Source organism: Paroedura picta, chromosome 4, assembly GCF_049243985.1.
Source record: "Paroedura picta isolate Pp20150507F chromosome 4, Ppicta_v3.0, whole genome shotgun sequence".
In the NCBI taxonomy this organism is placed as follows: Eukaryota; Metazoa; Chordata; class Lepidosauria; order Squamata; family Gekkonidae; genus Paroedura; species Paroedura picta.
In genome coordinates this window covers 32,409,373-32,436,572 of record NC_135372.1, presented here as the reverse complement: position 1 = coordinate 32,436,572, position 27,200 = coordinate 32,409,373, and the positions used below count along the sequence as shown (strand labels likewise).

The 27,200-nt window shown below is 47.3% G+C and overlaps 1 protein-coding gene across 4 annotated transcripts in view; it reads right to left on the bottom strand.

Annotated features, from left to right (window-relative positions):
- RGSL1 (regulator of G protein signaling like 1) overlaps positions 1 to 27,200 on the bottom strand; it is a 155,740-nt gene that overhangs the window by 31,329 nt on the left and 97,211 nt on the right. For 2 of the 4 annotated variants that reach the window (XM_077332239.1, XM_077332241.1), the window contains exons 3-9: positions 16,153 to 16,299; positions 8,778 to 8,860; positions 6,994 to 7,068; positions 6,090 to 6,219; positions 4,467 to 4,571; positions 2,668 to 2,829; positions 46 to 1,040 (exon numbers count right to left, since the gene is read on the bottom strand). In XM_077332239.1, coding sequence (XP_077188354.1) covers positions 46 to 1,040; positions 2,668 to 2,829; positions 4,467 to 4,571; positions 6,090 to 6,219; positions 6,994 to 7,068; positions 8,778 to 8,860; positions 16,153 to 16,189 — 1,587 coding nt within the window. In that variant the 5' untranslated portion in view covers positions 16,190 to 16,299. Of the gene's footprint in view, positions 1 to 45; positions 1,041 to 2,667; positions 2,830 to 4,466; positions 4,572 to 6,089; positions 6,220 to 6,993; positions 7,069 to 8,777; positions 8,861 to 10,372; positions 10,459 to 16,152; positions 16,300 to 19,199; positions 19,272 to 27,200 lie in introns of those variants that run through there. The other 2 variants (XM_077332240.1, XM_077332242.1) reach the window with 2 other exon arrangements.

Here is a 27,200-nt window from a genome sequence, read left to right as displayed (position 1 = left end):
TCTTCGTGAAATTAATATTCGTGGAAAGACAGCAGAATCCCCCACCTTACAGATTTCCTTCTGTGCCTTTAGCACCCAGGGGATCACATTTCCCGAGGGCAGGAGGCTCTGCAACCCCCTGAGAGTGGTTAGCTTCAGAGGCAGGTGCCAGTTGCTGTTCTGAGTCAGGTACAGCTCGCAGATCCTCTCGCCCATCACGTAGCGCAAAAGGACATTGCCTTCCCCAAGGGAGCACATCATCATGCGCAGGAAATCCTCCAGGTCGTGCCAGAGGTCAAGGAGGTTCACCTCGACAGCGTAATTCCTATTGAGCAAGAACTCCCGGAAGGGGCATCCCGCGCACTTGTCGGCACTGAGCACCCAAGGAAGGAATTCTAAGGAGGGAGACTTGACGATGGTTTTTAAAGCCAGCATGGACGGGAACTGGACCACGGGAGTGGACGCACGGAGTTTTGCGGCCGTGCGCCTCTCGTTGAGGTCATTCATCCCGGGAGGGGAGTGTAGTTTCGTCGGCATGTTTTTGAAGCTTGGAAATTCGTCGGAAGGGTCCTCTCTGCTTCGTTTGCTGCTGTGGTCCGTTGACCACCTGCAAAGGGACTTCTTTTCGGAAAGGTGGCGCTTCTTGTCCGTCGTACTGCTCTTCGATGAGGCGGACCTCCTATGGTGGTGACCACAGCTCTCTTTTCTGCACTTCTCTCTTCTTCTGAAAGGCCCTTTGCCCGTGACACGGTCCCAAACCTCCTTCTTCTTTCTCAGGCTAGAGTAGGTCAGCGACGTGAGGCTGCTTTCCCGGATGCTCATCTGCGGTAGGGGAACGTGGTAGGGCCTCTGGAAGGTGACCGTGCACAGCTGCTCTTGATACTCCTGGAGCAGGTGGGAGCACTTTGGTTCTTGCTCCATGCTCAGCTTGCAGTGGATGTAGAAGTTTGGGAGCCAGTAACTTTCGATTTTGAACAGGGCCACTTTCTGCATCTCGCTCAGGACTTCCCTTCGTGTGTGGGCGTGCTTGGGGAAAGGGGGAGAGATCCGCAAAAGCGATTCTGGAAAGACAGTACAGAATTTAAGAAGTAAGCAGTGTCTCGGTTCTCAGATTCAGGAAAGAAAACAGTGTTGTTTTAGGTGAACAGGTGGGTTTCCCGTGAATATTGTGTGGGCTTCGATATGTTTGACGGCTCTGACTGAACCCTACTAGTCCTTTCCCCTTGCAGAGCAGTCAGAAGGGCCGCTGCTACATCTATGGCTTTTTGCAATGGCCGCTCCTGTTTTATGGAATAGCCAACTTCCATTTTATTGAGAATCATCGGGCCAACTTATTTCATGTGGGCATTGACGTAGCCATTTAAATGTTTTTTCATGGAAGTCAGAGCTGTTTATTGGGGGTTTTTAAAAAATGGATTTTCAATTGGGTGTCCTTTGCATAATCGTTGTAACTCACCTTGAATCCCGTGTTTATTTTCTATACACTTTTATGCCACCTTTCTCTGCAACACGCAGCTTCAAAGCGGTACGCAGGTATGTAGCGCTACATCGGACCCAGACAGTCCAGGCTAGCCCCATCTTGTCAGATCCCAGAAGCTAAGCAGCCCTGGATTGTATTTGGTTGGGAGACCTCCAAGGGTATTGGCCAGAGGCAATCAATGGCAAATAACCTCTGGATGTCTCTTGGATTTTCACCAACACACCATGGAGATCCCACATCCGGCCTACACTTCAACAACTCAGCTGGCTCCCAATTGAATTCCGGATCAGGCTTAAGGTTTTGGTTCTTACCTTCACGGCCATATGCGGTCTGGGCCCAGTGTACCTGAGAGACCGTCTTTCTGCCTATACCCCCAAAAGAGCACTATGCCCTGCCACCGCCAACTGGCTGGTGATCCCTGGCCCCAAAGAAGTATGTCAGTCCTCAACAAGGGCTAGAGCTTTCTCTGACCTGGCCCCCACCTGGTGGCATGAGACCCCTGCCTGAATTCCCACAATTCCGCAGGGCTTGAAAAAGGGAGCTCCTCCACCAGGCATTCTGAGACTGACCAACCCAACAACATCTACAGGTCCCCCTCAGACATCTCCTCCATGGCTCACACCAGTCTGACCTCTCTGAGGGTTTATCTAGGTTGTTGTTCCTGTTATATTATTGTTGACTTCATTCACTGATATGATGTTAATTTAAACCACTGTTGGATTAGTGTTGCTCTGTTCTATGCTTAAATCATTCCATGTATTACCCCACAACGTTGTATGTAAACCTCCCTGAGCCATATGGGAGGGCAGTATAAAAATCTAATGAATGAATGAATGAATGAATGAATGAATGAATGAATGAATGAATGAATGAATGAATGAATGAATGAATGAATGAATGAATGAATGAATGCTTTCAAGTGTATTATTAAATATTTATGGTATTGTTTATATTAGCACTCCATGCTTACCCATATTCTAGTTTCTTTTAGGGGGGTGGTCTCAAACTTTCAGGTTACCTTTCTCACGCCAGGCTATTTTCTTTCCCCCGTTGCACTAACCCTGTGGCACTGCCCATCCTGCTGAGACCACAGGCTGCCAGGGGCCCCTCCAGGGTTGTGTCTCATTGGGAACATTCCTGTTGACTTACAGGCCCAGCCCACTGCTGCTCTCAGTGCCGAGTACTACCTATGAAGCTGCGTAGCTTACCAATGGTTGTGTTACAGAGGGTGACAACTACGGAGCCCTCCTGCAAGTGAGTGGCCATCAAGACCTGGAAGAGCGACATGTAGAGATCTTGCTGGGATTCATCCATTTCGTCAATACCCAGTATCCTTTCTGCAGCCAGCCAGAATTTGGTCAGTTCTTCCCCTGTACAGATCAGACACAAAGTCAGGTAGGGATGCCGGCCTCCACATGTGACCGGGGAATCCCCTGGGATTACAGCTCATCTCCAGGCATCAGAGATAATTTCTCCTGGAGAAAATGACCACTTAGAACAGGGGTAGTCAAACTGCGGCCCTCCAGATGTCCATGGACTACAAATCCCAGGAGCCCCTGCCAGCAAATGGGAATTGTAGTCCATGGACATCTGGAGGGCTGCAGTTTGACTACCCAACTTAGAAGGTGGACTGTATGGCATTATAACCCACTGAAATCCCTCCTCTCCCCCAACCCTGCCCTCTGCAGCCTTCACTCCCAAAGTCTACAGGTTATTCCCAACCCAGAGCTGGCAACTCTAGTTTAACAAAGCTGAAGAACTTACTTTAAGTTCTCTTTTCTGTAGGATGTCTGTCTTCAGCCATAGAGAAGCAGCACACTAGTTTACATCAGTACAAATAGCCCAATTAACGTTGGGAAGTAAAAATGAACTATAAGGAGGGTCTAATCCGGAATCCAGATCCATGGACCATGTAGGGTCGATTCCTGATTTTTTTTAGGCCCTGGCCAAGAGAGTGTAACTGGGGCTCCTTTCCCACTTTCCCACCTTTCCCACCCTTATTAGGAGGGAAGGGTATAAATATAGTAAACAGACAAATATCTGAAAAGAAACTTGAGAGACTGGTTAGAATAAAGCTACCCTCAGCCTAAATGAAGGTTGTGATGAGGCCCACCAGCAGCTCTCATTGGTCTGCCTGGGCCCACCTTGATGTCCAGTACTGGCTAGTATCACTGATTCTACGATTCTGGGAAGAAATCTTTCTCCCTTTGGATTCCAGAGAGTTTTTACCAGGGGATTGAACCTGGGACTTCTTACTTATTAAGACATTTATGCCCCAATTTTCTCCCCCATACAAAGAAGTTAATATTTAAAAAGGTAAAGGCATCCCCTGTGCAAGTACCAAGTCATGTCTGACCCTTGGGATGACACCCTCCAGCGTTTTCATGGCAGACTCAATACGGGGTGGTTTGCCAGTGCCTTCCCCAGTCATTAGCATTTACCCCCCAGCAAGCTGGGTACTCATTTTACCAACCTCGGAAGGATGGAAGGCTGAGTCAACCTTGAGCCGGCAGTGGGATCAATCTCCCAGCCTCATGGGCAGAGCTTCAGACTGCATGTCTGCTGCCTTACCACTCTGCGCCACAAAAGGCTCTAAAGTTAATATTAGCTGGGTTTTAATTGCAAGATTGTTATTTATTGTATGATTTTATTACGTATGGCTATATAGTCTTATTAACTGCCCCGAGCAAAAAGGACAGGGCACTGTACAAATAAAATATTTATTTATTTATTCTCCCCTCTTCTGTTTTTTCTCACAGCAACCATCCAGCGAGGTAGATTAGGCTGAGAGAGAGGGCCTGGCCCAGTACACTTCCATAGTAGAGTGGGGATTTGAATCCATCTTCCACTCTTACCACCAAGAGTGCTGGCAGGGGCTCATGGGACATCTGGAGGGCCGCAGTTTGACTGTCCCTGTACCACTATGCAGTACAATCAAAGCTAGTGCTGTGTTCATTGTTTTTGCTTGTTGAGCCCATACATAGCTTCTGCCTGCAGCCGTTCTCACCTGCCATTCCTTGCATGAAAGAACGGAAGCGCCACATCCCTCTGCTACCACCAATGCATTTCTCCAGCAGCCACTGATCAGCCTTTCTCCATCTCAACATGTCCGCTGCAAGAGAAGGCAATCTCGGTTCAGAAAGCATCTCGTATGCATCTAGGGGTTGCCAGGTCCTTCTGGCAGGGGATGGGGAGGGGGGTTAGTAATAGAAAGGCCCAGGCCATGTTACTGGTGTCCCACAGGAAGTGACATCATCATGCTGCGACACTGCTGTAATGTTGTTATTTGGGCAAAAACTCTATGGCAAAACAATTTCTACCACAGACTTTTTTGCCCAAGTACCAGAGCATCACCCAAACATCACTGTCATGATGACATCATTTCCTGTGTGGTGTTGGCATCATGACCTGGAGTCAGCTTGGTGTAGTGGTTAGGAGTGTGGACTTCTAATCTGGCGAGCCGGGATTGATTCCCCGCTGCACCACATGCAGCCAGCTGGGTGACCTTGAGCTCACCACAGCACTAATAAAGCTATTCTGACCAAGCAGTGATATCAGGGCTCTCTCAGCCTCACCCACCTCACAGGGTGTCTGTTGTGGGGAGAGTAAAGGGAAGGCTAATGGAAGCCGCTTTGAGACTCCTTCGGGTAGAGAAAAGCAGCATACAAGAACCAGCTCTTCTTCTTGTTTCTCCTTCTCCTGACAAGTCCCCCCACCAGTCAGCTGATTGGTACTTGGCAGGTGAAGCAGGCTGCATTTAGGGGTTCTGGCAATCCTATTTCAGTGTTCATGCTTAGTGGTTCAACAGTTCTGCTGTTTGATACCAGAGCTGATTTGAAGAACATCTACATAACATCATAAAGAATATGTTCGCCAGCTCTGGGTTGGGAAATACCTGGAGATTTTGGGGTGGAGTGGGGGTAATTTGGGGCAGTGAGGGTGCCTTAGTGAAGTATAATGCTATAGTGTCTAGCCATTTTCTCCAGGGGAATTGATCTATAGCCTGGAGATGAACTGTAAATTCAGGGGATCCCCAGGTCCCACCAGAAGGTTGGCATCTGTAACTTACAATCACCTCTTTAGGTGGAAGATTCCAGTTTTTCGCTCCACACACAAACACATTTCATTTGTGTGGCAAACACCATGTCCTTATTGGCCTAGATGGAATCTTTCTTATCACCTACTTCATGTTACTTACATGAATTTAAGAGTGAATGGGGGAATGGGGGTATTCATCCAGGCAGGAAAGGACATGGATACCCTGAAATATGTATGATGCTTCCATGTAGGGTGTTCAACTCTGGGTTGGGATATACTTGAGGGTGAAGTCAGGAGTGGGAGGGATTTTGATTGGGGAGGGGCCTCAGTGGAGTAAAATGCTGTGGAGTCCTCCAAAGCAGCCATTTTCTCCAGGGGAACTGATCTCTGTTGCCTGGAGATGAGCTTTAAAACCAGGGGGTCCCCTGGTCCCATCCAGGATCTGGCATCTCTACATCCAAGCTCTCACAAGGGTGACACAAAGGGATTGGGTGGATGAGGCCAAAGATCTACTAAATCCATGGTTCAAAGCCCACCATGTTTTGGCCCCATCCCATCTCTCTATTCGATAAGGCTCTGATTTGACCCTCACCTGCCTCTGAGGACCGGATGAAGCTGATGAGCTCCTCACAGAGGATATAGTGAAGGCACAGGTTGGTTTTGCAGAAGTAGGGCAGTCGGTGTTTCTCCATCCAAGTCAGTAAGCCTTTGTGCTTTGAGATCTGCGTTGTGCCCCCCCCCCAAAAAAAAAGCTGATGAGAGTTGGAGAAACAATTGGGGTCAATTATCCTAAAGGGTAATGCAAGGGATCTGTAGAGACAGCCTAGAGAGAACGTCTTCATTTATCATGTTCTTTACAAGAGGAGACGTTGCTGAAGAGACAGGGACTTTGCCAGCAGGATGGCCAGCGGTACATTGTGTACAACGTTGACCTTTTATTCCACTAATTATGAATGAAATTCGTATGTATTGCAAAGGAGGAGAGGGGAAGTTCTGATTTTAGCGGTGGTGGTGGAAAGTGCTGTCAAGTCACAGCGGACTTATGCTGACCTCCTAGGATGTTCAAGGCAAGAGAGGTTCAGAGGTGGCTTGCCATTGCGTGCTTTCATGTCACGACCCTGGTATTCCTTGGTGGTCTCCCATAGGGCTGGCCCTGCTTAGCGTCTGAGATCTGAAGTGATTGGGCTAGCCTAGACACAAGGTTGAACCCAACTGGTGGTGAAAAATGACATCAAGTCACAGCGGACTCATGGCGACCCGTAGGGCAGGGGTAGTCAAACTGTGGCCCTCCAGATGTCCATGGACTACAATTTCCATGAGCCCCTGCCAGCAATTCATGGGAATTGTAGTCCATGGACATCTGGAGGGCCGCAGTCTGACTACCTCTGCCGTAGGGTCTTCAAGGCAAGAGACTTTCAGAGGTGGCTTGGTATTGCCTCCCTCCATGTCACAAGCCTGGTATTTTTCATTCATCTCCCATCCAAATAGTAACTCACATGGTTGCATGGTAATTCTGGCCAAAGATACCACTGACGAGACTTGAACATGTAAAGGGGCGTCTGACCAAACACCTGCGGAGAAAGAGATGGGCCAACACTAAGTTCCCTGTGGTGTGGCTACTCAGCAACGCACAACAAAACAGAACAGGGCTAGAAATAAACTTTGTAAGAGAACAGAAATGGTCTGAGATACAGAAAATCCATTTCCACAATACTTCTGAAATGTAATACTATTTCCTCGGTTAAGAATTAATGGCACTGTTTCACATTTTCAATTTAAAAGACAAATTGGCCAATAATAGTAATACCTTTGTTCCCATGAACCCACAAAGATTGTGGGGCGAGGAAGGGAAGGCAATTATAAGCCTCTGAGACTCCTTCGGGTGGAAAAAGGAGAAGTACAAAAAAAAAAACATCTCTTCTTCTCTTTAATATTGTTTTTAATACTATTTTGATAAAGTCTCTCAATTACTTTTATTTAGGAGTCTTTCTATCATCTGCATCTGCATCTGCATTAAATATAAAATTGTGTTTTTGAGATCCACCCTCATAACATCTACATGACAAAATGCATAGAGACTTTGTAAAATCAAATTACCTGGCATTTCCCCCTTTTTGTTTTGTTTCACTATGCAAACAGGTTCACTGGAGAAGAGCACGTTTCTAAACAAATAAAAATACTAAGAACAGACAGATACCTATGGAGAGAGGGTGGGGTGAAGACTGAGAAGATAATGACGGACATATACTGAAAGAGGGAGAGAGATGCAAGAATGGGGTAAAAGGTAAAGGTATCCCCTGTGCAAGCACCGAGTCATGTCTGACCCTTGGGGTGACGCCCTCCAGCGTTTTCATGGCAGACTCAATACGAGGTGGTTTGCCAGTGCCTTCCCCAGTCATTGCCCTTTACCCCCCAGCAAGCTGGGTACTCATTTTACCGACCTCAGAAGGATGGAAGGCTGAGTCAACCTTGAGCCGGCTGCTGGGATCAAACTCCCAGCCTCATGGGCAGAGCTTCAGACTGCATGTCTGCTGCCTTACCACCCTGTGCCACAAGAGGCTCTTAAGAATGGGGTACTCAGACATAATAATAATAATATTATAATAAATGTTATTTTTAACCTGCCCTTCCATAACACTCAAGGTGGGTAACAGCGTATAAAAATACATACAATTAAAATGACACATTATAGTCCTGAATGCTCCCAATTAGCCCATGTTCTATCTCCTCCTCCTCTGGCTGTGAGGCCAGCCTTATTGGTAAATGCCATTTTGCCATAAGCTGAGTGGAATACCTCATTCTTATAGGCCCTGCGGAACTGACTGAGGCCGTGAAGGGCCCTGATCTCTCCTGGAAGTATATTCCACCAGGCAGCAACTGGGGAGCAGCATTACCCGAAGTGGTGCCTACTCCATATTTCAGAAGAGTGGGCAGGGCTCTTGTTCGAAGACAGCTGCGGTCAGCAGGCAGTTCCCAACTTTAAACAGTTGCTGTCAGAGGAATTTAAAAAGCAGCAGACCTCCCTGCGGGGCAGGCCTCCCGCCAGAGAAACGTGGCTCTTTTAGATGTTCATAATTGTGACCTTGGGGAAGGCACTGGCAAACCACCTTGTATTGAGTCTGCCATGAAAACGCTGGAGGGCGTCACCCCAAGGGTCAGAAAATGACCCGGTGCTTGCACAGGGGATACCTTTACCTTTACCTTTTTAATTGCGACCTGCCGAGGGAGTGCCACCCTTCTGGCAGACTCGGGACCACAGAAGCGTCAGAGGGAAACTTACCGGAAGATTCAGGAACGTGTTGAAAAAGTCAGCAAAGATTTCTTCTTGTAGCAGGACGAACAAGTGCTTGCTGGCAATCCACTCTGCAAAGGAGAGGGAAAGCAGGCTGAAGGTTCCCAAATGGAAAACAGAAAGCGATTCCTATGTAATGATTCCAAATCTTCCCAGCACATACAGACTATGGCACCTCTATGGCACCTGGTGGGAAGGGGCCCCAGCACAGCTATGCTTCCAAACATATTTTACACGATTGCTCCACTTCTGGGGTTTTTCGAAGCCTGAAGAATGTTTCAGGGGTTTCTTAAAGACAAAACAGTTGAGGAAGGCTTAGCTGTATATTGGAACATGGGCCCAGCAGACTATATCTGTCTAAACTTGGATCGATAGGTCAGAAGTCGGTGGCCTTTACCACATGCTAAACGGATAAACCAGCCCTGCTATCACAATCCTCCCACCTCCGCCCTACCTTAGTGAGGAGGGAGACCACATCCCCCCTTCTGGCCTGCTCCCATCTTCTCTCCCACCCTTCCCAGCACCTCTTCTCCTTGCCCAGCGCAGTGAATGCTGGCAAGGCAGTGTGCCATAGGTTTGCCAACCTCCAGCTGGCACCTGGAGATCTCTATTACAACGGACACCCAGATGACCAAGATTTATTTTATTTATTTATTTTATTTTTTAGATTTATATACCGCCCTCCCCGAAGGCTCAGGAAAGTTTACATTAAACTAATCAACAATACATGAAACAGTCTTCGTTAAAAACATACAGTAATTAATAACAGTATAACAGTATAACAATATAACAATATAATAAATAGTATAACAATGCAACATTGCAATACCACAACATTACAATACCCTTTGAAGCAGATGGATGCTTTGGAGGCTGGAATCTATGGCATTATAGCCTGGTTAGACCCCGCCCCTCTCTAGTCCGATCTTCCCTAGGCTCCACCCCGCCCCCAAATCTTTCCCAAACCAGAGCCGGCAACCCGAGTGTGGACTGAAATGCTCAACAAGGACAGGGAAGGGAGCAGGCATGGTGGTGCTTCATTATTTTGGCTGTCAGTGGCAGCCACTGGCCTAGCTGTTCGACACAAGACGTATCTCTTCTTATTAGCACAGATATACCTAATGTATACCTAATACCTAAACGGTAATGACTGGGGGAGGCACTGGCAAACCACCCTGTATTGAGTCTGCCATGAAAACGCTAGAGGGCGTCACCCCAAGGGTCAGACATGACCCGGTGCTTGCACAGGGGGATACCTTTACCTTTACCTAATGTAGCCTCTAGTTTAAGGTGACCAGATTTTAACATTGGGGGTTCTTGATTAAAAAATTGGTCTATATAGAGCAACAAATATTTTCATAGAACACATAGAACGCAAAAATAGTATTGTAATATATATATTTTTAATTTCAACATAAGTACAATTTGCCAGGTGCCCCCAGATGTCCCTCCAAAAGAGGGACAATCTAGTCACCTTACTCTAGTTGGGCCCTACCACATGGGTTGTTGTGAGGAAAACCGCAGGGAACTCCATGGAGGAGGCACAGGATTATTTTAAAGAATCCAATAATGTAGCTACTCACTAGCTTTGCTCATGCCGAGGCCGTGGTTGGGTGGAGTACAGTTATTGCCGTACAAGACAGGCCTGTGGAGAGTTCTCCATTCTGTTATGACGTATCAGAACGTAGCAGGTTCCACATTCCATCGCTCTGCTTTGGTTCTAAGAACTCTCTTTCAGGAAACCCGGCCTCTCTCGTTTCCTTGTCCCACCCCAACTCAAGCTTATCAGCATGCTTCTAACAACCAAACCTGGCAGTTTTCCTGGAGGGGCTGTGGCTTAGTGGTAGAACATCTACCAGCCCCACAGAAGGTCTCAGGTTCAATCCCCCGCATCTCCTAGTAAAAAGATCTAGCAGTCGGTAATGTAAAAGACCTCCCACCTGAAATGATGCCAATTCCCCCACCCCTAGACACCAGCAGGAGGGGAAAGTGCCAAATCCCCATTGGGAAACTCCTTGAGATTTTGGGACTCCAGAGGAGGGCAACAGAATGGTTAGTGGTTTGGAGACCAAGACACATGAGGAACGGTTGAGGAGCTTGGTCTGTTTAGCCTAGAGTGAAGAGGACTAAGAGGTGATATGATACTCATCTTCAAGTACCTGAAGGGCTGTCATATAGAGGATGAAGCAGAGTTGTTTTCTGTTGCCCCAGAGGGTGAGACCAGAACCAATGGGAGGAAATTAATTCAAAAGAATTTTCGGCTTAACATCCGGAAGAAGTTCCTGACAGAACACTGGAACAGGCTTTCTCGGGAGATGGCGAATTCTCCTTCTTTGGAAGTTTTTAGGCAGAGGCTAGATAGCTTCTGACAGAAATGCTGATTCTATGAACTTAGGCAGATTATGGCTGGTGGGCAGGAAGGGATGTGCCAGTGTTTGTCTCTTATGACCCTTCCTTGTGTACCCAGGGAATGGCTAATTGCCACTGTGAGATTGGAAGGTGAATTTCCTCCAAACAAGACTCATCAAGGATTCTGTTTTCTTTGGCAAAGGACATCATCTGGACATGGAATTGGCGTCACTGTGGTTGTGAACTTCCTGTATTCTGTAAGGCAGGGGTAGTCAAACTGCGGCCCTCCAGATGTCCATGGACTACAATTCCCAGAAGCCCCTGCCAGCATTTGCTGGCAGGGGCTTCTGGGAATTGTAGCCCATGGACATCTGGAGACCGCAGTTTGACTACCCCTGCTGTAAGGGGTTGGATTAGATGCCCCTGGATGTCCCTTCCAACTCTATGATCCTGATTCTGTCATTCTACGAATGATCATGGAGAGTACAGGGACCTCAATAGGGTATGATGCCAGAGTCCACCCTCCAAAGCAGCCATCTTCTCCTTGCTGATAAATTAAGCTCACTGTCCCATCTCGTCACAATTAGATCTTTTTGGTTTTACTCAGTCCAGGAACCTTTTAGGAAGGTGTTAGAACCATCCTTTCTTAAGAAAACTTTTGTCAGAATGGCACTGAGATGCTTTTACCCACAAACCAATTAAATGTTTATTTACAAAGAAGGAAAAGGTGGTTGGAATTGGAGAATAGCTTCTAGTTCTTAGTTACAGATGTTTTTTTTTCTTTCAGATGTTAAGGTTTCTTTAAACGGAGAGGTTTCTTTACTGTGTTTATTCCCAAAACATGTTTGTTTTTCTTTGATCGTTTTATCTATAGAGTTCCTCTGAAACCCCCCCCCCCCCCCCGGTTCTTAGACAGTGGGAACTTTTAGTTTGTAGAACTACTTTCTCCTTTACTAGACGAACCACTGCTTTCTGAGGTAACTGAAATTCTTCCTCACACACATGTATCTTAAGAAATACACCTCTGATTTCCTCTTACTAACTAGGCCAGCAGTTCTCAACCTGGGGGTCGGGACCTCTTTGGGGGGTCGAATGACCCTTTCTCAGGGGTCGTGGCAGGGCAAGCAACTTTGCCGGGGGGGCAGTGCTGCCACTGTTGCCACTGCTCCTGCAGGCGCCACACAACAGCCTTGCGGGGTAGATTGAGACAGAGCATTTGTCTGGCTGGAGCAGGGGAAAAGAGGGAGATAGGCATGGTGGGACAAGAGGCAGAACTGGACTGAGAAACCCTGGGGGGGGGAACAATTTATGTACAATCATGAACAATGGATCTTCACGCCATTGGTCAGTTGCGGTTTGATTTCTGTGAAAGAACACTTGCATAATTTTATGGCTGGGGGTCACCACGACATGAGGAACTGTATTAAAGGGTCGCAGCATTAGGAAGGCTGAGAACCGCTGAATTAGGCAGAGTTTCCACCTCGTTCTTAGAAGTATTCGCCTTACTCTTTAGCTGAATTTGGGAGCAAACGACAGCTCAGTTTCTCACTGCCAAATAACTACCCCAGTTGTTCAGATACTTTGTAGATTAGCTCTCAGTAGAAAACTCTCTTCTCTCTCACTTGACTTTCTCAGCTAAGTATCAGTCAGTGTCATACTTTTCTCACAGACTGACTCTGACTGAACTGTCTTCCAGCCCACAGCTGGTATATAATCTCCTACCCAGCTGTTGCTGACTAATCAATGGGTTCAGAACAGTCTGTAGCCAGTTCTGTCTGCCTAGTGGGGATTGTTAACACTTCACTTACTGCAACTGTTGTTTCAGTGCTTAAAGCAGGGATAGTCAAACTGCGGCCCTCCAGATATCCATGGACTACAAATCCCAGAAGGCCCTGCCAGCATTCGCTGGCAGGGGCTCCTGGGAATTGTAGTCCGTGGACATCTGGAGGGCCGCAGTTTGACTACCCCTGGCTTAAAGCCTCATTGTTATGTCCTGTCTGTCACAGGGTGCTAGCTTGTTTGTCCACTGACCTTATGAACAAAATAGGTTGGGGAAGCCTTCCTACAAACTCAGTATGTGAGGGACATTTGACTAACCACTGGGATTTTTATATTTTGAGGTTGCCATCACCTTGCCACCTTATTGCAAGAAAGGCAAGGTGCAATCAGGAACCAGCTTAGGGTTACCAACCTCCATGTAGGGCCTGTAGTTCTTCCAGAATTACTTCTGATTTCCAGACTACAGTAAAGTGACCAGATTTTAACATTGGTAAAGTGGGACACCATTGACGGGGGGTGGGGGGGGTGGCAGTTTCTTGATTAAAATTTGGTCTATATTGAGCAACAAATTTTTTTCATAGAACGCATAGAATGCAAAAATAGTATTGTAATATATATTTTGTAAATTTCAACATAAGTACAATTTGCCAGGTGCCCCCAGATGTCCCTCCAAAAGTGGGACAATCTGGTCACCTTAGACTACAGTGATTAGTTCCCTTAGGGAAAATGGCAACTTTGAAAGCTGGTAAAGGTAAAGGTATCCCCTGTGCAAGCACCAAGTCATGTCTGACCCTTGGGGTGACGCCCTCTAGCGTTTTCATGGCAGACTCAATACGGGGTGGTTTGCCATTCCCTTCCCCAGTCATTACCGTGTACCCCCAAGCAAGCTGGGTACTCATTTTACCGACCTCGGAAGGATGGAAGGCTGAGTCAACCTTGAGCCGGCTGCTGGGATCGAACTCCCAGCCTCACGTCAGAGCTTCAGACAGCATGTCGGCTGCCTTACCGCCCTGCACCACAAGAGGCTCTATTGAAAGGTGGACTATGGTATACAGAAGCATCTAGGGGAGTCCCATCCTAGGTGTTGCTCCAAATCAGGTGTTTCCCAAGCCAGGAATGGCAACCTATCCACCCAGCACCTACTCAAATGTGCAGAACCTACAGCCAAGAGACCTTTAAAATCACAGCGTGGATAATCTTTTCTTCCCACTCCCTCTTATTATTTAACATGAAGGTTAATGAAAAGTTCTGGGGAACGAAAAACCTGGCGCGTGTCTTTGGATCGCTTTGTTTGGAAGTCCAGGGTTACCACGCATTGGCAGGCAATAGCAAACCACCTCTGAATATATCTTGTCTTGAAAACCCGACAGGGTCAGCATAAGACAGCTGAGATTTGACAGCTCTGTTCAAAAACAAATAAAATATATTCCTCATTTTTCACCTAAGGACTTTATGAGTGGACCAACGTTGCTAAATGTAACGTGATCCTTTTCTTCATTTCTTAGTATAGTGGTTCTCAACCTGGGGGTCGGGACCCCTTTGTAGGTCGAACGACCCTTTCACAGGGGTCGTGGCAGGGCAAGCAGCTTGGCCGGGAGGGGGGCACCATCCACACAACAGCCTTGCGGGGTAGATAGAGATTTCGTCTGTCTGGAGCAGTGGAAAAGAGTGAGATCAGCATGGTGGGAGAAGAGGCAGAGCTGAACTGAGAAACTCAGGAAAATAACAATTTATATACAATCATGAACAAGGATCTTCACTCCATTGGTCAGTTTTGGTTTAATTTCTGTGAAAGAACCCTTGCCTAATTTTATGGTTGGGGCTCCCCACAACAGGAGGAACTGTATTAAAGCAGGGGTAGTCCATGAACATCTGGAGGACCACAGGTTGACTACCCTTGTATTATAGGGTCACGGCATTAGGAAGATTGAGAACCACTGTCTCAAGCTGTATTTTTTTTCTACCAGCAGGTGGCACAAGTGATTTCTTTTTTTTAAATCCCTTTGCTTAGTTATGTTTTGGTGCAGAAAGGACAGCAGAAAACCTTCATGACATAGCAAGAAACATTAATACAAGGGATTTCCTTTCCAGATGTGGATTACAGTTGCTTAACAGCCTAGACGTAGATATTGCAACAACTCCTAATTACATCCACACTGTTTCTGACGTACAGGGACTAAGCAAGAGCTGGCATCAGAGATTCCTTAATCCTGATTCCAGAGGCACCCCTTCACCCCCCCCCCCTCCTTTGAAGTTTTAAGTGGATACATCTCCATATTTCAGTTATCCAACAATACGACAATAAACATGAATATGGACGATTCCAAAATGTTGCAAAAATGCAAAACGTATTCAAATGCAATAGTTAAAGAAAATAGGCAGAGGAAAGGGTCAAGATGATCTAGTTAAGGAGCAAGATCTGTTTTATCCAGTGCTCTCCAAAGGTCACTTATTGCTCATAGCACAGCAGAGGTTCAAAGCCTTCCCTTAAAGCAGTGGTTCTCAACCTGGGGGTCGGGACCTCTTAGGGGGGTCAAATGACCTTTTCACAGGGGTTGCGGCAGGGCAAGCAGCTTGGCGGGGGGAAGCCATCCACACAACAGCCTTGCGAGGTAGATCAAGATAGAGTGTTTGTCTGTCTGGAGCAGTGGAAAAGAGCGAGATCGGCATGGTGGGACAAGAGGCAGAACTGAACTGAGAAACCCCGGGGGAAAAACAATTTATATACAATTTATTTTATTTTATTTATTTTATTCTTTACATTTCTATCCTGCCACTCCCACAAGGGCTCATGGCGACTCACAATAAAATCCCAATGCCTAAAACCCCCAATAAAAACTTATCAAAACCAATAATTAAACTACATAAAACAATCCAAGCATGGCGGTAAAAACGGGTGGAAAATAATTCCCTTCCCAACACTAACCTCGGGATGGATGGGGGCTGATGACCTCAGTCTACCTAATGGCCCCGCTAGATTTCAAAAACAGGGCAAGGCAGGGGGGGGGGGCAGATGTACTCTTGCACGCCGGCCTCAAAAACTTGCATAATTTTGTGGTTGAGGGTCACCACGAGGAACTGTATTAAAGGGCTGTGGCATTAGGAAGGCTGAGAACCACTGCCTTAAAGCAATCTGGTTAGCCTTTGTTTAGGCTTGTCCTTTCCTAGCAATGGCATTCGCCCAACTGAGCAATTATAATCAAACATCTGCCAATTCAGGTCATGTCCTACTCACCTGTTACAAGCAGGAATGTGGTTGTTTGCAGAACCATTCAGATGTGTCCGACTAATTTGGATACACCCATCTGTATGAATATGACCCTTTTCACAGAGACTTTCATGCTGCTATTGCAGTCCATTGTCACCGATTTTTAAAGGGACACTGTAAAATGGGAGAAAACAATTTGAGATTTTGAGATGAGACTTACTACTTACGTGTTCTGAGTGCCTTCATGGCATGCCTGTGAACCTATCTAACATTGTGATCTGCTCTTTGAACTACTTCTCAAAAGCTACCAATGAAGTCTAACTGGCACTGATGTTTCCACTGCATGAGTGCAAAGAGGGGAAGAACTGTAAATTCTTTGTAAAAGCTGGTCCATTTATTGGCCGGAACAATCATGCATCACCTCTTCTTTCATACATGAGCTGGATAAAAGCAAGCTGCAGATGCTTCTTGTATTCAGTTCAGTTCCACCTTGATTTTTGACAGCAAATTATGTTGGAAATTGCATATTGAAACAATCTGAGCTAAGACCAAAAGGGAGGTTGGAGCAATTATTTTTAAAAATGTATGACGGAAACACAATATATTCCAGAGGCAGATTCAAGGTATTGGTCTTTTCCCTCCCTTAAAAAAAAACAAACATGTGGTTAAGTAAAGCTAGGTTAGCGATTGATAGGGCTGCCTACCATCCTGTTCATTGATTTTATTACACTGTATTAACCAGCCAACTATATAATTCTAATGAATTATGTTATTTTGTTGCAATTGCTATAGTTTGATGGAAGATTTATCGTGTTTATGTTTTCTTGTATCTCTTAAACATTAATACTTTATATGCTTTTTGATATTCTGATCAATGGCAAGAATAAATTAATTCAATCCAATCCTAAATAACACACAGTCTTCTTTTTAAAAAATCACTGTAAGGCAGTTAAGTATGAGGGAGAGTGAGTGGCCCAGGGTCACCCAAGTAAACTTCTTGGCAGGGTATGGGATTGAAACCAACTCTCCTGAGTCATAAGGCTGGACTACAAAAGAACACTTTAAAACATTACAGGGCCCCCATGTGGGACAAGAAAGGGCTCCTTCTCCACCCTGTTCCATTTCTCCAAGCCAAGACCACCCCCCCCCACACACACACACACCAGGAAAATTATTTGCTCTATTGATGGACAAAATAAATCACCCCTACCCACCATTATTTTGGCTTGGGGGAAATGGCGGAATGAAAAAGGAGGAGTTCCTTCCACCCACTGCAGCAGTGGAATAGGCTGCGAAAGGAGGTGGTGAGCTCCCCCTCACTGGCAGTCTTCAAGCAAAGGTTGGATACACACTTTTCTTGGATGCTTTAGGATGCTTAGGGCTGATCCTGCGTTGAACAGGGGGTTGGACTAGATGGCCTGTATGGCCCCTTCCAACTCTATGATTCTGTGATTCTGTGATTTTTGTGCCACAGCTGTGATCCAAATCGGAGGCCTGCAGAGCTTTTCTGCCTGGTACTTTCAGTTCTGAGTCCCAGTGGTAGAATTGCAGACATGCTACCATGTTGTTTGACCCTCAGTTAACACTTTCTAACTAAGCACAGGCTGCTTGTTTCAGGGCTCTGCTGGCAATAAATTCCTCCCCATCTATACTCAAAAATTACTTATGTCACTAAGGATTGTATGGCTGTCATTAAAAAAAATACATCAGTTAGGCTGCAGGCCAAGCCACTGTGGACAGAGAAAAAGAGATTGATTTTCCTTGCATTTAATTCATTGGTACCCTACCTTTCTCCCCAGAGAGGACTCAAAGCAGCTTATAACATTTGCCTCATTTCCACAATAACTCTGTGAGATTGTTTCAGCTGAGCAAGTGTAACTGGGAACACCGGACCCCCGCTAAGGCCAAGGGAACCCCTGCTTTAGAACCTCCCACCCTGCTTTAGGGGTTTAATAAAGTAGTGGGATCTCCCCAAAAAACTTGCAGAGTGTTGTTTATGGCTTCACTGCAGATGACAACCGCTGCTATCACACATTCCTGCTCCCCCCCCCAAAAAAAGCTCATAAAGACAGCATTTGCAGTGTCCTGATGTAATTTCTGTACGGCATCAGAATATTGGGAAGCTCCTGACCACACCCAAAATTCCCCCTGCTACCAGGCTACTTCCACCCAGCAACTCTAAGTGTGACCGGCTCAAGATCACCCAGCAAGCTTCCATTGTACAAGTGGAGATTCGAACCTGGGCCTACCGGGCAGTGATTCAACAGTCTTAACCACCACTCCACATTGACTCATGGAAGTATTTTGATAAATCTAATCACAATCCTGCGGTCATTTCCTGGATTCAGACAACAAAACACATGGTAAAAATATCAAATGCACATCCTGGGAGGACTAGGAAGAATACGGTAGTAGCCATGCCTTTTGATCTCATTGGCCACACCCACAGCCTCTTTGTATTACTTTACCACTCTCCCTCCCACCCTCTGACCATAACTGTTTGGCCAATCAGATAAGGGGGAAGGCCACGGGGCGGCTCGGCCTTGCTATACTTGGCCACAGTCCCACTATGTTTGGCTGCGTTTTTGTCGGGACACCTCTTCACATCAAACCTGGAGCTTGGGTTACCCTCCTTCAGAGGTAGTAGCTGGAGATCTCCTGGGATGACAACCGATCTCCAGGTGAATGTTCACTTGAGGGAAAAGGCCACTGTGTAAGGGGGACTCTATGGCATAGTACCCCACTGAAGTCCCTCTCCTCTCCAATCCCACCCTCCTGAGGTTCCACTGCAATATTTCAAAGTAGTTCCCAAGCTAGACAAGAAACCTTAGTTTAGCCATGACAGGAAACTTTGGTTTATTCCAGGCTTTCTCAACCAGGGTTTCATGAGGATTTGAAAGGTTGTAACTTGGAGGAGGGCAGGAAGTGGTTCCTGTGGGCAGCAGAGGATAGGACCCACAGAAATGGGATTAAACTACATGTAGGATGGTACTGGCTAGACATCAGGGGGGGGAAAATCAGAGCAGCTCAGCAGTGGAATTGGCTGCCTAAGGAGGTGGTGAGCTCCCACTCACCGGTGGTCTTCAAGCAGTGGCTGGACAAATCCTTACCCTGGATGCTTTAGGTTGATCCTGCATTGAGCTGGGAGTTGGACTAGATGGCCTGTTTGGCCCCTTCCCACTCTATGATTCTAAGTCTGCACAGGACTGAAAATCTTGCAGCTCCAGCCCTGTTTTCCAAAGCCACCACCCCTCATTGGTCTTGATGATCTGCCAAAGTACGTCACAGCCAAGCCTATCAGTGCCAGATGGAACTCCTTTAAAAAAAAAAAAAAAACAAGAAAGCCGTCCATGCAATCCAGATAAACTGCTGACCTAAATGTCACTCAAAAACCATTTTGAAACCAGCGATCGTCTACCCCCGTGCTGGCTGTTTCTTCAAAGGCAGCCCCGGACCTCTGTGGACCTTTCAATATTGATTCGTTCTCAAGGCACACGGAGCACGTAGGCCTCTGCGAAAATTTCATCAACCTGAAAACCCCAAAGGCCGTAAGTCTACCAGTAGAAGCGCAAAATCAACTCAGAGGCTGCTTCGGTTCAAATCACTCAGAACAGCCCTACGTTCACATTTAAAAATGAATTATCAGTCTGCTAAAGAAACAGCTTATGATCAACAGAAATATGTGACCAAGTTTTTATTGGACTGTGCTGAGTGGGGGCTTGCACTATAAGGCTCTATTCTCCCTTACACACTAGTTTCCTACATTTAGGGAATTTGCCCCCACTAATATGGTGGATGGATAGGGTACCCGGCTCTGGGTTGGTTGGGAAATTTGGCTGGTGGAGCCAGGAGTGGGTGGGATTGGGGGGCAGGCTCGGCGCTGGCTGCGGCGGGAGCAAAGGGCCACTTCGGGCGCCGAAGCACACAACACTAATTAGAACCCGCAGGGCCTTACACTCTGCAGGTTCAAATTTGCTGGTCATTCCTGGCCCCAGGGAGACTCGCCTGGCCTCAACCAGGGCCAGGGCCTTTTCGGTCCTGGCCCCAACCTGGTGGAATGAGTTCCCAGAGGACCTGTGGGCCGTGCGGGAGCTTTCAGCATTCCGCAGGGCCTGCAAAATGGAGCTCTTCCGCCAGGTTTAAGGTTGAGGTTCGGCAGCAAGGAATATCATGGCCCCCCTACAGGAGTAGCGGCTTGCAAGTTCCATCTGTGCCTTCCCCCTCCTCCTCCTCCTCTCCTGCCCCCTAGAGGTATTGCTGGGGATAGCGAGGGATGGGACAATGTTTTTGCCGTGTTTTTTATTTTTATTGTTTAGTTTTGATATTGTTGTATTTTTATAGTTTTATGTCAGAGGTTTAATGGGGACTTTTTTGGGGGGTGGGTTATCTGACACTGTAACCCGCCACGAGCTTTGGGGAGTGGCGGTAAATAAATCGCAGAAAAAAATATATAAATAAATAAATATTAATTTTACATATTTTTTTAATTTATCATTTATCAGGTGATATGGTCATGTAGACTCAACCCATCCAAATGGCCAATGATGAGCCTGGCGGGAACGGGAAGGGATGGGATGGGGAAGGGCGGGGAAGGGGAGGGGAGGGGAGGGGAGGGATGGGATGGGAAGGGAAGGGAAGGGAAGGGAAGGGAAGGGAAGGGAAGGGAAGGGAAGGGAAGGGAAGGGAAGGGAAGGGAAGGGAAGGGAAGGGAAGGGAAGGGAAGGGAAGGGGTTCTGGAAGGGCGTGTACACAGCTCTGCACAATTGCTCCGTATTCTGCACAATCGTGCAGCTTCTGGGATTTCTGGAAGCCTGACGTTTTCAGGGATTTTTCAATGGTTCTGGGGCTCCTCGAAGCCTGAAAAATATTTCAGGGGCTTCTCCACAGTCCTGGCCCCAACCTGGTAGAATGAGCTTCCGGGAGAGATAAGGGCCCTGTTGGAGTTGTCAACTTTCCGCAGGGCCTGCGAGACGGAGCTCTTCCGCCAGGCGTTGAGGCCAGGGGGGTCCCGATATTCGATCTGGGATTTCCCCCACATCCATCTGTTTGATCTGATACCTCACTCCCACCAGCAGAACAACGAAGATTGGCCCCCGGATCTACGAAGATAAGACAGTGAATTTTTCACCTGCCGTGTAGTAATAGTAATATTAATGGCAGTAATATTATTATGGGATTTTATTGTGTTTTTATTCTTTGATTGTTTGTAAACCACCGTGAGCCCACCTGGGAACAGCAGTATATAAGTCCAAATCTAAATAAATAAATAAAAGAGTGGGAAAATGCTGCTTGAGGCTTTGGGCATATAATGAAACCAGATTATACAGTCATTTGTCTGCAATGATGTCTTGATCTCCGCACCCAAATAGTGTCATTGAGTTACACTGGTAAGTGTGACGCACAGAGAGGGGCCTGTTGTGTACAAGGGTGATTAGCCAAAAAAGGGGGTAACCTGAGCCACAGAACAAAATGGGAGCAAGTAAACACGGGAGAAGTGACAGGCAGCTTTCCCCTCACTAGAGGGTGCTGAATTCACACTCACCGAGTAGATGTGAGTCCTGGTAGGCTTTACCTTGTAAACAACATTTGAATAGCTCTTCCCCCACCCCCCAAAAAAAGAAAGAAAGAAACCAAAAGTGGGAGGCCAGATGAATACCAAAAAGAACACAGCCTTCCTATAAACCAGAACAGAAAACCTTGTGAAATCGCTGTTCTGACATGCCACAAAAGAAAGAACCAAGTCACAAACAAGCAGGGGGGTAAAAAAAAAATCCCTTCTGGAATTCCCCGTAATGAAGCCTATGGGGGAGACAAACATTGCCACACAGAACCAGCCTTACAAGAACAGCTCTTAATTGCCAGACTAGGCAAAGTGGACCCAGAGGAATCCTGCTGCTTTCTGGTGCAGCAAAACACACAAGGGGGGGGGGGTTTCAATAGATGCAGCTTGTCATATAATGGCCCCTGCTCAAATTCGGCCATTGTGATGAGAACTTTGCTTTGCACATGTGAGGCAGTTAAGGCATGGCTGTCAAAGCATGTATCTTTACCTGTGAGCTGGCCTCACACTGACGCTTGGCTTTGCTCCCACTTTTCACAACCTGCCTCCAGTACTGGATTAAGCAGCTTTGAAGCTGGATGGGATTCACTGCAGATCGCCTCCTTAGGTTTTATGCCTTGTCATGAGGGTTGCCAAACTCCAGGTGGGGCCTGGAGATCTCCTGCAATGACAACTGATCTTCCTGGAGAAAATAGGTGCATTGGAGCAGGGGTAGTCAACCTGTGGTCCTCCAGATGTCAATGGACTACAATTCCCATGAGCCCTTGCCAGCGTTTCCTGGAAGGGGCCCCTGGAGGATGGACTTGGTTGGAGCTTGCTGAAGTCCGTCCCCTTCCAAACCCTATCCTCTCCAGGCTCTACCCTGCAAATCTCCAAGTATTTCTCCCTCCAAAGCTGGCAGCCTAACTTGCGTCCAATGGAGTTGCACCAATGTGATGTTAAGAGCAGCAAACTCTATTGTGGTGACGCATGGTGAAGTGTGTGTGGGGGGGGTTACTTCACGAACTGAGGACACTGAACATGCATGTGCAGTGGCGTTTGTGAGCTACTTGAGCCAAACACTGAACTGTAGTCTTTACGACCACAACAAGTAACTGCAATGTGAGCTGAAACTGGCAGACTCGAGTATGCGCATGTTTCACGTGCTGAGACTTGACCTTTTTTGCACATCTTCTAGGTCGCATCTTTGACAATGCCTATCTGTGGGGCTGACAAACCTGTAGTAGCTGCCCTGTTACCCTAATAATAATTACTCCTAATAAAGACTACTCTTGGTTTCCCCAATGCACGGGACTTCTGTGTGTCTTAGAGCAGTGGTCCCCAACCCCCGGTCCGAAGACCGGGACCGGTCCGTCGATCAGTCGATACCGGGCCGCAGCTCCTCTTCGTCCTCCTTCCTGGCTGCTGCCTCAGGGGCTGCTCTGCCACTCCATCGCCGGCTCACCTTTGGTGCTCTCCAGTGGCCGCCATGGCTGGGGCTCCCCCTTGGCATGGCACTGTGCAAATGCTGCTGGCAGTGCACCCCAGTGGGCGGCGGGATGTCAGGGGCACCGGCGGGAAAGCAAGTGGAGCAGGGGCTCAGGCATCAGCGCGGACGACCCTCGGCAAAAGACTACTCCCCTCCCCCCGGGGCCTCAGTAAAATTGTCAAGTATTGACCGGTCCCCGGTGATAAAAAGGTTGGGGGCCACTGTCTTAGAGGATCTTGTCTTGGGGCTGCATCCCAGGACTGTAATATTCTACAGGAAAGAAATGGAAGCAGGTATGATATATCACTTGCTTCCGAAAGGGACAAAGTCTCTGTCGTTTCAAAAGCTTTAGACTACAGCACCATCCTGTAGAGAAACTTCCTTCATTCTTCACTGCAACTCACGGTCCGAAAAACTAAGTCTGTGGGGCTTCTTCCTTCCTCCTGAAGGCACAGAGTCTTTTTGAAAATGCAGCCCATCTCACTTGGCCAGCCAATTACAACAGACAGGGCAGCACTGGTACTACATCTAGAGTTGGCCGCAGGCCTGCCCTGAAGGCCTTTCTCCACCGTAGACCTAGTATTAGGATCAGCATATTCAAAGGTGATTTTGCGTGTTCAGCCAGTTGTGTAGAACAGGGATTTCAGGTGCTGCTGCTTGTTATGCAGGGATAAGAATCAATACCAGTTGGAAAATCCTTCCTCTGCATCTAGCCACCTTAATCAGTCTAACAGCAGCAAGCTGCTCCATGTATCACCAAAGCTATGAAGTACCTGCAAGAGCAATTTTATATAGCACTGGGTAATATCAGAGGCCCAAACTCCCTGGGACGGCCCAAATGCTGGGAAATCTTGGGGGGGGGGGGCTGAGGGTGGAGCTTGGAAAGGATGTGATGTCACTGCCAGATGAGGCTCTAGGATGCCTCACCGTGTCTCTATGGTCTTTACCAGAGAGACCAATGAATATCCTAAAACGTCACTATGGGGAGAGCATTCCTTCTCCTGTTTTTCAGTTCCTTGGAATAGGAAACGGAAGCAGGGGGCTGGTATATCCCCACCATGGGTGGGTAAACTGGATCCCTTCCTGTCAGTCTCCCAGCCTAACTAACTTCACGTGGCCGCTGTGAGGATAAAATCAAGGGAAAGCATAATCACACCCATGAGTTCTTTGGGGGAAAGCAAGACCAAAATGTACTAGATAGGAGTTAGCTATAGCAGGGGTATAGCTATAGCAGGTGTTAGCTATAGCAGGGGTAGTCAACCTGTGGTCCTCCAGATGTTCATGGACTACAATTCTCATGAGCCCCTGCCAGCAAATGCTGGCAGAGGCTCATGGGAATTGTGGTCCATGAACATCTGGAAGACCACAAGTTGCCTATCCCTGAGCTATAGGATCCTGTTGACAAGCAGTCCATTCTGCATCTTTATGTGTACTGATACAGTGCCTGGGAGGGGGCGGAACTTGGGAAGAATGTGATGTCACTGCTGGGTGGTATTCTAGCATGCTTCCCTGTGTCTCTATGGTCTTTACCACAGAGAATATAGAATATACCTAAATCAGGCATTTATAGTCACACCTTTGAAGTATTCACATAAGAGGGTCAGTGTGTGACAGGGCCCTAAGGTGGCAATCCTATGAACACTTAAAATGGAAATCTCACAGACTCCTTTTCAGGTAACCAATGGTAAGGAGAGAAAAACAGGCTTTCTACAGCCCTCTTTTCACTACCCAAAAGAGTCCTAAAAGAGTCCTAAAGAGTTTACAAAGACCTTTCCCTTCGTGTAGTGGTTAAGAGCAGCAGATTCTAATCTGGAGAGCTGGGTTTGATTCCCCACTCTTCCACAGGCTGGGTGACCTGGGGCTAGTCACAGTCCCGTTAGAGCTGTTTTCGCAGAGCAGTTCTCTTAGAGCTCTCTCAGCCCCATCTACCTCACTGGGTGTCTGTTGTGTTGAGATGAAGGGAAGGTGATTGTAAGCTACTCTGAGGCTTCTTCCGTGAGTGAAAAGCAGGGCACAAAGACCAACCCTTCTCCTCTCAAAAAAATACTGGACGCAGTACCTGATATCCATTAGATTTTCTTTGAAATTCAACAGTATTTTATAGTTTTTGAAGTGCTCTGTGCGTGACAAAAAAGAATAAATTACTGATGCATGTCAGTAACAGCTTCTCTACCCAGCAGTCTCAAAATTGCATTTTTTTCCTTTTGGTCTGAATAAAGGGATTTGACTATGAAAACAAGACCAAATTAAAGATAATCCCCAAACCCGGCTAACTTTGTGCCAGACAATTTCCAAGGGCAGACTAATTAATTATGAGCACAAATAATTGTGCAGATCATTTGCTCTTGCTCGCTCTCCGTCCTTACTCCTCCGTGCTCTCCAAATACATCCCCCCCCCCAAGTTGAGCAATTAGGTTCAAGTGACCAGATATGAACTGGCGGGAATAATACATGTCTGTCTCTCCAGAGAAACAACCACCACCACCGCCTACCAAAAAGCTGGCACCAAGCAAAGTACACTTTGAACAGTTCTAGGGGCTTAGGAGAGCTGGAAATCACCCGAGGAGTCCCAGGGATTTGACGTGAACGGAATGAACCTCCAAATCGGCGTTTCTGACGGAGCAATCTTCTGCACCTAACAAAGTGAGCTTCGGCTCACGAAAGATTCTTCTGCAACATGCTTGATTATCTGTAAAGGTGCCACTTGATTTCAGTTTTATTTTCGTGGACAATACAGCGCAAAAAAGTGAAGCCCTTCGCCTCCCTCTATGTCAGCATTGTTGCACTAATTAAAAAAAAATCTATGCAACACCGCAAATCTGTGCGCGGTGGGATCCTGTCTGCTGGACCCAGTCAGTTCAAAGCAAAACTGAACAATAACGCACACAAGCGGGAAGATCTATTGTGTGACTTGCGTATATAAGTTGGGGTCGGTTGTAGGTTTCCTCGGTTCCGTTCTGACTCTTGCACCATCATGTTGGGGTCACAATAAAGAGCTGATCGAACTCACAGCATCCTGGCTTCCTTCGAACCCATGGATCTAGCAGACACTAAACACCTTTAGACCAGGAATGCATTCCTTCAGGCAGGGGTAGTCAACCTGTGGTCCTCCAGATGTCCATGGACTACAGTTCCCATGAGCCCCTGCCAGAAAACACTGGCAGGGGCTCATGGGAATTGTAGTCCATGGACATCTGGAGGACCACAGGTTGACTACCCCTGCCTTAAGGCAAGAGAGAAGGTGGGAGGGAGGAATTTTTGAACTGATAACACTCAAAGTAATTTACACGTGATCCAAGGGAAGGCCGAGATGACTGCAGGGCCAGCATACCTGGATGGGGGGACCACCAGCAACCCTCCCACTTGCTAATGTACTACAATCCATGCATCCAACACCACCAAGGAAAGGCAGGAGGGCAGGCCACTATTAGCAAGACTGGTGGGAGTTCTTGCAAGCAGGCGGCTGAAAGACACCCAGGCAGGTGGGAGGCATCAGGATGGGGGAGGCACTGAGTGCACGAGCAAGGCTTAGGATACGAGGCCTTCTGCTAATTTGCTTCAGTGGCTGCAGAGCCATAAGCTGAGAAGCGCACTCCAGAATGCTCCATGACAGTGCAAAGGGTGCTGGGTGTGCCCTTCTTGGACAGGGACCTGCAGTTCCATTGGGACAAATTGCAACACTGTTTCCAACAAACTGCTGAAAGAGATCTTGCAATGCCCACAACCTGGGGGGGGGGGGGGCTTTACATCTTATACAACAAGGACAAAAACTCTTAAATTTGTCACCGATGTTCAATACACGGCCACAGCCAATCCTTACTGGCTTGCAAGGGTCTCTACAGAAGATGCTTTGCTTTCCAGCATCCATGCGTTGCATTTAGGGATGCCAGTCTCTAGCTGGGACCTGGGCATCCCCTGGTTTTACAGCTCATCTCCTGGCAACAGAAATCAGTTCCCCGGGAGAAAATGGCTGCTTTGGAAGGTGGACTCCATAGTGTTAAGACTCCACTGCCCCAAATCCTGCCCACTCCCAGCACCCAGGGTGAT